The sequence below is a fragment of the Mya arenaria genome, chromosome 6, assembly GCF_026914265.1.
Source record: "Mya arenaria isolate MELC-2E11 chromosome 6, ASM2691426v1".
Classification (NCBI taxonomy): Eukaryota; Metazoa; Mollusca; class Bivalvia; order Myida; family Myidae; genus Mya; species Mya arenaria.
The window spans coordinates 7,664,037-7,677,885 of record NC_069127.1 but is presented as its reverse complement, the minus strand read 5'-3'; the positions used below and the strand labels follow the sequence as shown (position 1 = coordinate 7,677,885).

The 13,849-nt window shown below is 33.7% G+C and overlaps 1 protein-coding gene across 2 annotated transcripts in view; it reads right to left on the bottom strand.

Moving 5' to 3' along the window:
* The window catches only part of LOC128239045 (adhesion G protein-coupled receptor L3-like), a 76,816-nt gene that overhangs the window by 44,694 nt on the left and 18,273 nt on the right, over positions 1-13,849 (bottom strand). For both annotated transcript variants that reach the window (XM_052955477.1, XM_052955476.1), the window contains 3 exons: positions 13,008-13,134; positions 3,414-3,455; positions 3,103-3,180 (listed from right to left, as the gene is read on the bottom strand). In XM_052955477.1, coding sequence (XP_052811437.1) covers positions 3,103-3,180; positions 3,414-3,455; positions 13,008-13,134 — 247 coding nt within the window. The remainder of the gene's footprint in view (positions 1-3,102; positions 3,181-3,413; positions 3,456-13,007; positions 13,135-13,849) is intronic.

The following is a 13,849-nucleotide window of genomic DNA, read 5'->3' as shown; positions in this document are numbered from 1 at the left end:
ATATTTCTTAAATACATTTCGTTTGTGTGTTCAGGCAATGCCTACTGACAGAGAGTTGTAAAGGCCTACCAGACTACTGTCGACGGTGTGACGTGTTCAGGGATTCACCTTCAGAACAGTAGTTAGTTCTGGGGCCAGATTTATATTAATAAACTTATTTAAATGTATGTATTAGTGTTTTTAAACGAATTATTAATACAAATACCCATTTGCGAAATAGATTTAAATAAAAGCAGTCAGTTCTTGATCATTTTCAAGGTATGTGTCATGTTAAAACGAGTTTTTCTCAGTTTATCCTAAATCTTTTGAGTGTTTGGTTTGTAGATTCCTTCCGGGAAGTATCCAACAAGTAATAGGGATGATAACATCAAAATGCGTAGGAATTTAGACTTTGGATCTGACAGGCAAATTATATGATATGTTTCTCTACTTTATATTGGGAAGACTTTAACTGAAATTATAATATTCTATTAACAAGAATAATTGACATTGTACTTTGTGTCAAACTGACTTGAGCAGTAATGGACATCCCATTACCAGACCATGCCGTGATTGGAGATGCGCAGTTTTAAGGGCGTCGGTGTTCGGTATAAACACAAACAAGTATTACCAAATATGATCCAGACATAAGATAAGCAACAAATTAGTAACAAAGTTTTAAAACATAAATGCGATTTTACATGCTAGATTTATTTACTTTCATCCGAGAACAATATTGACGGTTTTACGATATGTACGGGTAGGCGATATGATAAAAATAATAAAAAGGAAGCGTATATATTTAAATTCTCATATTTATTCTTTCATACTTGCCTGTAAAAAAGAAAAAAAACGGAAAAAGATTTATACACAGATATTACACACTATATTAAATACAATGAAACAATTTGATAATACATATCAATCCTATTTAGCTATTTTAGCGAAGCATTGGTGTTTATCAGTGCAATTTCAACACGAAATACCACTTAAACAGCAGCTAACTTTATCTTAAATAACATATAAAAATTTATTTGTGATGGTAATGTAGGAATTCTCACAAAACAATCAAAACGTAACATTTGAAACAAGCCCAATTTCAACCACTTAATAAGGTAGAAATGGTGTCGTTTTTTTTTACTATGACCGATATTATCCGTTTTAGATGGACTTGGAACTAGTGCAAACATTTACTGTAATATTTATATTCTAAAAATTCGTGTTTCATTATTGTCGCTTTATTTTACCACTTTCTTTCAATTTTAGCAATGATTATGTTAATTAATGGACTGTACAAGACGTTAACATCCCTTTAATTAAAAGAATGCCTTCACTTCAGCAGCAACATAATTATATCAAAATAATGAATTGACGTTGTATAAAGAAATAATTATGACTTAAAAAAGATATTTTCTGTAATGAAACAAAGCTTACTATTAATTACTGCAGTAGTTAACATTTGTCGCACATTTTCTTTTACGTTCTCTTGTTTATACCAAGTACAAACGAAAAGCAAGTATTCGTAAATTTGGGTTTAAAATTGTATCAACTTTTTAATCTTCAGACTGTCGTCACCAAACAAACAAACAAACAAACAAACAAACAAACAAACAATTAACAAACGCTGACTACCACAATCTACATATTATCATCAACGTAGCCTGGTGAAAATTTTCTCCTCATTGCTTTGACCTTTTAAACCCTAGTTTGCAAACGTTCAGACTACAAACGATGCTCAGACAGTGACGGTGATAGAATTCCACTAAACAAAATTAAACTTAAACATACTAGAATGATATGTTGAATCTATAGATGTTTTGCACTGGTCGTGACTGCATTAATAAGGTATATACGTCATGAAACTATTTTGTCTATACAAACTCGTGAAATAAAATGCGATATTGCATTAAAATCAACAAATTCCTTTGTATCCTGACAAAAATATGAAATATTTAGGAGTTGATTGGATATTGACTTGGCTAACAAGGAACACTTATCCAAATGACATAAACGATAAGTAATTACATCAAATTAAATACTAACATATAAGCAAGAGTGATTGATCATTCAAATTAATTACTCGTCGCTAGACTGCATTAGTATCGACAATTATTCTAAAGCGATTATAAATTAAAACAATATGCACATAATAACAAAGTCAAGTGCATTCATGCCTTAGTATTTCTCCCATAATAGGCTGTATTTGTGTTTACCTTCATTTTTAACAAGATGTAGATGTATTTTCAATTAAAAGGCAATTCTATTGAAACTTATTCATGTGTGAGGTTTCTTCCCGAGAGGGGCCGAATATATTTACTACCGATCAATTTATTGACAAATTCGACTGTTGTACTTGTAGTCTATAAAACCGTCTGTTATGCAGTTTGGAAGTTTCTGAATCCAGAGGGATCTAATATATACACTTCTGATCAACTAATGTAAAATATCTACTATAGCCTCTTCAGATTCGACGAGTTGCATGTACATATATGTGCATGAAGATTGTACATTCGTCAGTTATGCAGTTGATTCGGTGGGCATCACGCTTGATTTTGTTACAGCAGAGGATTTCTGGAAACACACAATAATGTTTAGATCAAATATTTATTTACAATTTAAACTTTTTGTTTACTTTTGCAGTTAATTCAACCAGCCTTCAATAAGTACAACGATAAATTGATTACAACTAAAAAAAACACGTCATAGTATGCAATAAACAGGATGCAATCCTGACGTTTAGAGCATATAAGGGGTAATCTTAATAACTAATCATTTAGTCTTTACCTCAAACGTCCTAACTATAACTAAACCAGATAATGTAGATACCAATACATCGTTTCTAAGTTGATCTGGCCTAAATTATTCGCAATAACCGGATTAGTATAACGAATTAGTTTTTACGGCATTCTTGTTAGATGCTGATGTAGGTTAAGATGACAATTTACACATGTACAGATGTCAGTAAATGTCCTTTTCTATTTTCTTAACATTTTTGGTCTACGAAATATTGAAAATGGCTTCTTGATATAAGTGAAAAATAACAACATAATTTCGAAATAATGTGTTGTACACTCCATTTTAGCGAACACTAAAATTAAGGATAGTTACATAATTAATCAGTACCGATTTCATTTCTGTAGCAGTGATCGAAACCTCTGGTGCAAGCCACCTGGCCCGCCTGGCTTTGAACACCTCCTGCACCTTCGACAAAACATAAACATGGTTTAAACGTTTTATGGGCAATGCGATCACCGAATTGTTCATATGTGTGTTTGTTGGAATTTATACCTAAGAGCAATGCATGGTTATATAATTTTTACAAGAATAAGATGAACAGGTAGTCCAAAAACAACACTTAATTAAAATTAAACGCGTCTATTTTTGCACATTTAATTAACATTGTGAAATATTTTAGAAAATGGGAGCAAACATACTTTTCTATCCAGAACGCACTGAACAACGAATATAAGGACTCCCTGAAAATAAGGACGTAGTTATTTTGTTACATTTCTATAGTTTTTGGACGGTGCCTGCTCAGGGCAGCGTTCATAGTAGGGGCAATCGGCTGAAAAGTTTCAAACCGATTTACCGCCTGTCTCGGTCGAAGAAAGAGTGCGGTTTTTCAATGCTTAAAACACCGGTAATATTCAAAAGCTTACAAAAACATTAATAATTATGCAATAAATCTATAATTCTAAAGCATAAAGGATATGTTTAAAATACATTACTTAAGAACGCATGATTTATTTATCTTGATTTTTTCCTGCGCGAGCTGACCGTTACATTTAATGACATTGGACTTTTTCCTTTTTTTGGCACCAACCAAATTACTTGCTAAAAATAAATCCGGACTCCAAGCTTTACTAGAATACGGGCCAGTTTTATTAAACTTCGTACGAAGTCTGTTTTGCGTACGAACTTCGTACGATGTATCTCAGGCTGTTTAGCCGTTTTATTAAGATTTTCGAACGAACAAGCACCTGTTTCTTCGTAGATCTACGAAAGCTCTTGAGTGGCGTACGAACTTCGTAGACTAAAATATGGCCGCCACAACAACAGAAATATTCTATATTGGCGATTTTTCATTTATTATGGCGTATTTTAACAAAACGAACTGCAAATTTCAAGACAGAAGACGACTCTGTGGAATCTGCAACCCGGTGAGTAAATTAACAAATCGTTACGACGCCGTTTTGACTAAATTTTCAGGGGACGCAACCTCGCGCCAACTGTCAAAATGCTTTGAAAAACAAAATGCTCTTATTTCGATGCGTTTCAAGAGTTTTGTTGTGATAAAAACACTGGAATATAGACTGAAATACTATCCAACCATTAGACTCATGGTATATGAATTTTACAGTGTTTTAAGTAAAACAAACAAGCTAAAAACAGACTGATTTTATGACAGTGTTTTCATCTGTCAAAGTTTTTATCATTTTTCTATAACTTGCTTTGACTTATATTTACAAGATTATCATGTCTCTAATAATGTTCAGAAATTCTAAATCAACATTGAAGCTATGCTTTGAAAAACAAAATGCTCTTATTTCGATGCGTTTCAAGAGTTTTGTTGTGATAAAAACACTGGAATATAGACTGAAATACTATCCAACCATTAGACTCATGGTATATGGATTTTACGGTGTTTTAAGTAAAACAAACAAGCTAAAAACAGACTGATTTTATGACAGTGTTTTCATCTGTCAAAGTTTTTATCATTTTTTCATAACTTGCTTTGACTTATATTTACAAGATTATCATGTCTCTAATAGTGTTCAGAAATTCTAAATCAGCATTGAAGCTATGCTTTGAAAAACAAAATGCTCTTATTTCGATGCGTTTCAAGAGTTTTGTTGTGATAAAAACACTGGAACATAGACTGAAATACTATCCAACCATTAGACTCATGGTATATGAATTTTACGGTGTTTTAAGTAAAACAAACAAGCTAAAAACAGACTGATTTTATGACAGTGATTTCATCTGTCAAAGTTTTTATCATTTTTCTGTAACTTGCTTTGACTTATATTTACAAGATTATCATGTCTCTAATAGTGTTCAGAAATTCTAAATCAACATAGAAGCTTATAAATTTAATAGTTGTCTGGGGGGATGCGGTGGGGAAGGGGGAGGGGTCAAAAAGTTAGTCCACTTAAATGGCCGTCAACGAGTCTTTTGCCGATGTTGTTTTACTAGTGTTGGGAATCGGTTGCAATTTTACTATCGATGATCGGTTCCACTCAAGTAACCGATTATCGATAGTACAATCGGTTTTTGAAATACTAGATAGTACCTGAGTTGTAGTTTTATTCATGTACAGTATTAAACTCTTAATCATTATATGCATATACCTTATGTCTATGATTGAAGATATTAAGTGTTGTTGTATAAAAATAGTTCATTTTCTTGTTCATTGTGGCTTTCATCAGCCATTTTGTTAAAGATAACATCTGAACACTTACTAATATTTATTTTATATTTTTTTTCGATATTCGATTATAACAAAATACTATCGATTGTCGCCGATTTCAGGCCCAACCAATCGATTTTCGATTATAATCGATCATCGGAACATCACTATGTTTTACTATGGCAGATTCGTGAAGTCCACTATCTCAACAAAAAGTACCGAACGGTCCTTGCGCCGAGAATCTTCGCGGCCACAATTTTGAAAGTATCTCCGTTATAAATTCAAATTTCTACGAAAATATTATTGCCTACTTTTAAACACATATTTATTTATGTCAATATGCCAAAAATCATGTTCAGGTATACTGGTTGGAGAGCAGTAGCCGGCAGTCGCTTTTTATTCGTGTTTTTTTTTTAAATCTTCTAAATAAAGTGAGAATGGTAAATCCAAGCAACACCATTTGCATCGAATCCAACACAAAGCGTACATTTAAACATTTTATTTACAAAATTTATTGGAAATGTCAAAAAGTTTGCCAACTTTCTCGTGGGGGGTGATCACGTGAATGTTACTGCGCATGCGCAATTGAATAAATTTGCATATCTTATTATAGCACTAGCATTAACCGACAGTCAAGTGTTGATTATGAACGATTATTCGTCGATGAATCACAGAAAAATGTACTTTTAAAAAAGCCTGTTGAAATGATATTTTCATATTGCTCGTTAATCGCTTAAACAATATTGAGACATATTCAAAATTTTATGTATCCATTGTGTGGTTTTAGACGCGTTGTTAAAGCAAGACTACTCCAACGCTTGGTTACCAGTATTACTTCCCTGTTCAATAGAGGCGCCCCATGGGGAAATTATACTTAATAAGCCGATAAATATCGGTTTTATAGTCAAGGAGCGGTACTGAAATAAAACTGCCGGGTACTGCTTCTCATAATCCATAAATTGGCACTTATTGATTACCCCCTTTGTGGCCCCTTTAGGCACGCGCTTCGTGACGACACAAATTTTAATATTGTAAAGTTAGTAGACCTTGACCCCTAGTTTAATAAAATGTTAGTATTATTTCCGTTACATTTTGATCTACCGAGAAAATCTTCAAAAACATGCAAAAACTGCCGGCTACTGCTCTCCAACCAGTACATGTGTCGATTTTTTATCAAGTGTCCCGATATCTGTAAATCTGGGACAAATCTGACAGGTTGTGTACATGTATAACGGTATTCGTGACCAAGAATATATTTATGTGAAAATAACGACTCTAATGAAAAAATTAAATCCAGTTTAGATCACTGTCGGGTATGTATTGAACAATTTTGTCATTATTATTCAACATCGATGCATAATATAACTATTTATTCTTTCGCTCAGTGTATTTATTCTTTCGCTCAGTGTTAAATGGTTGAGAGCTGTAGCGTTACAGGGAAACATAAGAAATGTCAAAATGATAAAAAAAAGTATCGTTGATTGCTCATTATTGTAGCTAGTCAAAAGTTTTTTTTTAAAAATATCCAGAGCAGCCAGAAGGTAAGCATAAGCTCTATTGGTCACAGTTGGGAGACTTGTTTGTCCCAAACAACATTTTTTTTCAATTTTCTTGCGGTTCTGAAAACAGTGCAGCTAGTAATGGGACTTGGACTGGGGACTCCCTGTTTGCAAGTTTGTGCTCTATCAACTTGGCTCAAAGGCCCTTAGAACTTAAAATAACTTAAAGCTTGCAGTTAAATTGTTCAACCAGCTCTACAAACTGTTCCTGATAACTTAATTTGCAAACAATCTGACCTGTGTTGGTTAGTACTGGGACACACTCATGAACCTTATAATATTAGTACGGTAAACCTGGGTGCAAAAGTGGGACAGGTTCAGATCTTGAACCCCACGACTGATGAATACTTGAGCTCAAGCAATGGCTTTATTAAAACAAAAACCACCTTGCATTTAAAGAAAAATGTCAACCATATTTTAAGCTTCAGAAAGAAAACAGTCTGTTTATAAATAAATAGATTATTCAATTTTTATTTCAGATCTTGACATGGATCCAAGATGCTGGTAACAAGGCGGGACGGATTGTTTCACAGAACTGCAGGTTTCTGGATGGGTAACTAAATTTCCATATTTCCGGTTTACTTGTGTTATTTATAATCAAGATAAAAGTTAATACACCACAAGAGCAAATCAAGTGGAAATCGTGCATTATGTATGTATTTACAGTCAGTTTGTAGCATTTTTTTACCAAATCTCAATTTAATACAAACTTTTAAGCTTATAATGCATATAGTTTGATGCACATTCTATAATTATAAAATTAAAGATGTGCAGCATATATATGGAATGATCCACATCACTGGATATTATATATATGTAACATTGCATGTGAAAATGCATAGCAACAAGTGATATAAGACTGCTGAAATTATCACATTGCAAGTTTTCATATTTATTTTCAAAAATTGATGTTTTATGCATTTTTCAAAAACATTAATTTGCGACAGAAATATGAAAAACTGCGATAAAATCTTTTGTCAGCATTCTTGTATCGCTGGTTTACAGATGTTTACACAAAATCGGCTCATTCCTGGACAGAAGATAAAATATTATCAAAACTGTTAATCTGTAAGAGTGCAGCCTAAAGAAAACAAAAGAAATAAAAAGGTTTTTTAATGATTTCTAGCAGATAAGTCTATTGTCAAAGAACCAAATTCAAGGTATCATTATAGCCGTCCGTCATATCAGAGACAATACACTAATGTTATTGTATTATATTTGTATATGATGTATAGGTCCTAATTATTAGGTCTATACATCCGGCTTAAGAGATTTTTGAGCTGTGCCCTTTATCTCACTGAGAAAACAACAGATGTTTTATTATACATATTTTACAAGTGGCTCTGTGAAATATTATGTGAATGTTAAAATGTGTAAATTTAAAATATCTTGTATATGTACTCAATTATTTCTTTTATCATTGTTTTTTTGCTCTTAAATAATTTTTGTTTTTCGTTTCAGAGACTCAGCGCCATGTCACAAATACTTCAGAACCTAGAATGAAAGTTACCAAAAGATCAGTAGACTTTCCAATCTCTACAAAATTCATCTTAACTGTTTTTCAAGGTGATACTTGAGACTACCAAAGACTTTTCAAGGACAGAATTCACAAAACAGTTTATGCCATCATCTCATATCAAAGGATTGTGCTTGAGTTGAACAGCCATCAAACAGAAACTGTTTCAACACCTTCAATGGATTCATTCTGATTCATTTTACTCTTGCTCTGATCTGAGCAACTATTTACATCAGTTCAACATTGTAAATTGTTTAAACTTTAAAATTCTGTCTTCTTGCAACTCACATGAATCTATTTACTGTGGACTTTGGTGTTGACTCTATACAGGAAGAAGAAACCATCTTTATACATGCTGGCATATCATTTAAAAAGGAAACAAATTTTATAACCAACATACTGCACTGTTATGTCATCCAAGGACTCAGCTACTGACTCAATTTATAAATACTTCAAAAGAAAAAAATGTCTGTCAATGTAATTACTGTTGCGCATAATAAGACATTTTTTATTATGCCCCCTTTGAAGAAAAGGGGTATATTGCTTTGCACATGTCGGTCGGTCGGTCGGTACCGTCTACCGTCTGTAGACCAAAGCTTGTCCGAGTGATAACTCAACAATTTCTAGACGTATGGTCATCAAACTTGACATGAAGGTTGGGCCTGACCAGTAGATGATCTTAGGGCTCATCGGGTCAAAGGTCAAGGTCACAGTGACCTTGAATGGTAAATTAGTTTTAAAGCTTGTCCGAGTGATAACTCAACAATGCCTAGACCTATGGTCATCAACCTTTATATGGAAGTTGGGCCTCACCAGTAGATGACCCTATTGTTTTTGGGGATCATCGAGCCAAAGATCAAGGTCTCAGTGACCTTGAATGGTAAAAGGTTGTCCAAGTGATAAATCAACAATGCCTGCACCCATGGCCCTCAAACTTGACTCGGAGGTTGGGCCTTTACCAGTAGATGACCCCTATTGATTTTAGAGGTCAAAGGTCAAGGTCACAGTGATCTTGAAAGCAAACTCGACAATTCCTGGACCAATGGTCATCAAACTTGACATAAAGGTTGGGCCTGGCCAGTAGATGACCCCTCTTAACTTTGAGGGTCATCGAGCCAAGGTCATGGTCACAATAACCTTTAATGCAAAAAAGATGCCTGAACCTATGATCATCAAACTTGACATAGAAGTTGGGCCTTACAAGGAGATGACGCTTATTGATTTTAGGAGTCATTGGGTCAAAGGTCAAGTTTACAGTGACCTTGAATGCGAAAATGTTTCGAGTGATAACTTGACAATGCCTGTACCCATGGCCCTCAAACCTGACTTGGAGTTGTGTCTGACCTGTAGATGACCCCTTTTCATTTTGGGGGTCATCAGGTCAAACGTCAAGGTCACAGTGACATTGATTGAAAAAAGCTTGTCTGTGTGATTACTTGTCAATGCCGAACCCATGTCCCTCAAACTTGATATTTAGATTTTTGTAGACCAGCTGATGACTCATATGGATTTTGAGGTCAAAGGTCATGGTCATAACACACTCTATCCTCACACTTTGAATGGTCATAATCTTAAAACTGCCTCAACGGCATCCAATGTCAGTGACTAATCAGCTGTCATTTCGGTCCATGCTTATTTCATTCAATTGTTCATATAATCCTGACAACATGGCGCTCAGGTGGGGGCATAATGTTTGACAAACATCTCTTGTTGATACTTGGCTCATTTCTTACATGTAGCTGTAACATTTTGGGCAACTTCTCAATTATTTTGTTTAAGACATTTTTCATCCAGCTCATTAAGTTAGTGTTCATGTTAACTTTTATGACTGCCTGTTTATTGTACTTTTTATAAATTATTTTCAATGACTTTTTCTCAAGAACCATTTGGCTAAGTATGTCTTCTCCTGAAATAGACTAATTCTTTTAGCTCGAGTTGTCTGTCTGTCCGTCTGTAACAAATTGTGTCTGCTCCATGTCTCTTTAACCTTTTGAAGGATTTGATATAACTTCCCACAAATGTACACCATATTGAGAGGAAGGGTTTATTATTATAACTGTTGAGCAGTTTCTGAACTTGACTGTATTATATCTTGCATTTACCTCAAGCTGTTAAGTGAATAATATAACATTGACCAATACAAGGAACTAAACCTGCTAGGTCACCATTTTGGAAAAAGTAATACTTAAAGCTCATATTTCCATAAGAATCTGCTCATATACAGTTTAAATAGCTTATACAAGTATATCATTTCAACATAACATCAGATCCTCCACTGTTTTATGTTTGCAACATTTTTGTTTTAAACTTTGATTTATATATAATTTTATTTATCATGACTTTTATAAACAAATACCAAACAGCAACTCACGGAACTATGCTCATTTGGGCAGAATTGTAAATCCAAGCATTGTCATGCTCATATTTTTGTGCCCATTCTTTGCCAATTATTTGTTTGTCTATTGGTATACATGTATGTTTATTCATACAGTTTGTCAAAATAACGAATGAATAAAATGTTTGAAATATTTTATTTGTTTATAACTTATTTAATATGACAAAAAGATAACTGCATTTTGTTTTATTTCACATCATGATCACTCATAGAGCGACACTTGAAGAAGTATAGTGATATAGCCACAGGTGTTTGTCTGACTTTCTCCTACCCAAGAGGGCATGTGTTTGAATCCCAAGTAGGAAAACATAGTTCAAAGGTCAGTTGATGTATCCTGAATGCAGGCAAAGAGAAACACTCTATGATAGGCACCTGTAAAATAGAAGATACATAAATCTTAATTATTATCCATAAAACGTGAAAGTTGTTAGTAAAATAAAAAAGAAATGGTCTACCATTTTTTTCAAATACAATTCTTAATAATATTTCTTGTAAAAGTACACATTTATCTTAAGAGATAAAAAAACAACACTACAGTACAAATTTGTTTTGTAAAAGACATTCCTCAAATTCAAATGAAATGCCTGCCTTGACAGTGATATTTTGTATTCTGATTACATATATTGGTAAAAAATCGGTAGTTTGCAAGAAGTAGTAGCAAGTATTTTCTTATTTCATACTATGTTTTAATGGCAATTGCATCTGTTTTTGAAAGACTTGGTCTAATAACAATAAAAAATCTAATAATAATCCTACTCCCCGATTACTGTTTGCATAGTTTTTGCAATAGTTGGTTTAATCATACGCTGAGATATACAGTCATACCCAATGCTTTTCAGTGATGCAACACTGCATCACAGATGACTGAGCTTTTCTTTCAAAAGATTGCAATCAACAACAAACAAAGAGGATACTGTAATTGACAATAGGTATACCTATTTGTAATGACAAATGTCATTTATATACTGGTTAGTATATAGAATTGTATATTAAAACATATTTGAGTGTGTAAACTTACATACCTTAAGATACAGTTCAAGTAATATTCGCTAACTAAACTCTTTCTTAAATTTGTACTTCCGGGGTTTTCAATCGAATAGAACAAAGAATTAACGAACGTAATAGTACATTTACCTTTTGGGATGTGATTATTTAACATGTTAACGCCATAACAATTATTATACACAGTACAAGCGATAAGAAATGAATATAGTTGGTATCGAAATGTGTCATAACCTGAAAACATTGCAATGTGACACAGAAACAGCTGTTTAAACGGGTCAAACCTTGCCGTAGCAACCGTAGTCGACAAAAGGTTACCACCCACTATATTTATTAAAATAAATAGTAAATATCTATTTTGATTATTCGAAAAGCGAAGCAGATCAAATCACTATTTGCGATTTTTTTTAGTATACTCACATTTTTAGTCCGATTCTTCCCCCTTTTGAAGAGTAATTACGTACGAAAGCGTTAATAAAACGGTCTCAGAAATCATCGTTCGCAACTTCGTACGAAGTGATCGCTTGGTTAACATGCATTCATAAAAAATAGTTATGCATGATGAAAATTGGCTCTTGAAATAACCAAACTGTCAATAGTTTATAACAACGACGATTTTGAAACCAGGCAGCTCTCCCTGTATATTTTTCTGCACATACACCAGAGGCACCGTCCCTCAGCACTTTCAGTGCTTTGATTCACATAAGTGTTCATGGACGAGCAAAAATTTAAGGGTAAAGGAAAATGTGTATGTGCATTGTGAAACAAAACTAATTTATTTCAATTAGATATTATGTAGGTAAGTGGGTAATGCCAATGTTTCGTTCAGCGGAAAACAATTTGTTGTACTTGTTCCTGTATACTATTGTACGTGTACCTTTTAAATAACGTAAGTGTCACGACCAGTTATAACATCGTGCGTATACTAATATAATAGTGTATATGTTTCTGCATTATGTTGTAAGTGAACCTGCAGGCTGTTGTACATTCCCAATAAGAGTGTTACACGTGTACATAAATAATATTGTCCGTGTACCAATAAACTATTGTCAGTGTACCGCCAGAGTGTTGTAAGAGCAATTGAAGACTGGTGTGCGTGTAGCTGCAGGCTGTTGAACATGTGCATGATCGATATAGAACATGTACCTGTAGACTGTTGAAGATGACAAAGAGGTACTGGAAAACGACAGTATCCCTGTTGACGGCAAACACTCCGAACAGCCACGTGATTCCAAACACTGGCAACAAGACACACACGCTACGTATCCCGGTCCTGTGACATTTTACAGGACATTATAACCATGTTTAAACAACATTTATAACACACAAGCAGGTGGGGAACGCAAATAATATACATGTTTGTATGCTTTTACTATCATTATAAAGTATGTACGCAGTAAACCTTGAGCATACAATTGACATTCACTTTTCATTTAAAAAGAAACATTCAATATATCAGACCAACAAAAGAGATAATAATTACACCATGATTCATCATAAAACATTTGACAATTATGAAATTGTTTGGAAGTCAGCATTTTACACCATAACGTTGAACATACCATGTAATTTTTCGCCTGCTTTTAACTGATTATTATTTGTCCATATTGAACAATGCTTTTAACCCCCCCCCCCCCCCACCCGAGGATGACCGCATAGGGGCGTAAGCAAACATCCATTAAGAACTACTATTCAGTAGCTTAATCGGGATTAGCAGATGCTGAGTCAGTTTTAACATAACGCGCTCTAAAATACAGGATAGTTTAAGTAAGCATTTTTCCACATATACCAAATGTATATGCATACATCTTGCAAAGCTTCTGTGAAAAGAAAATACCTCGTGTCCTGTTTCGAAAAAATTCGAAATTGGCATGAAGCTTTTTTGACATATGATGTTTTAACCACGTGATATGAACTAAGATAAGATATAACATAAGTGTGGTTAACGGATGTATTTAATTTAATTTAAAAAAGAATATGCATTTATA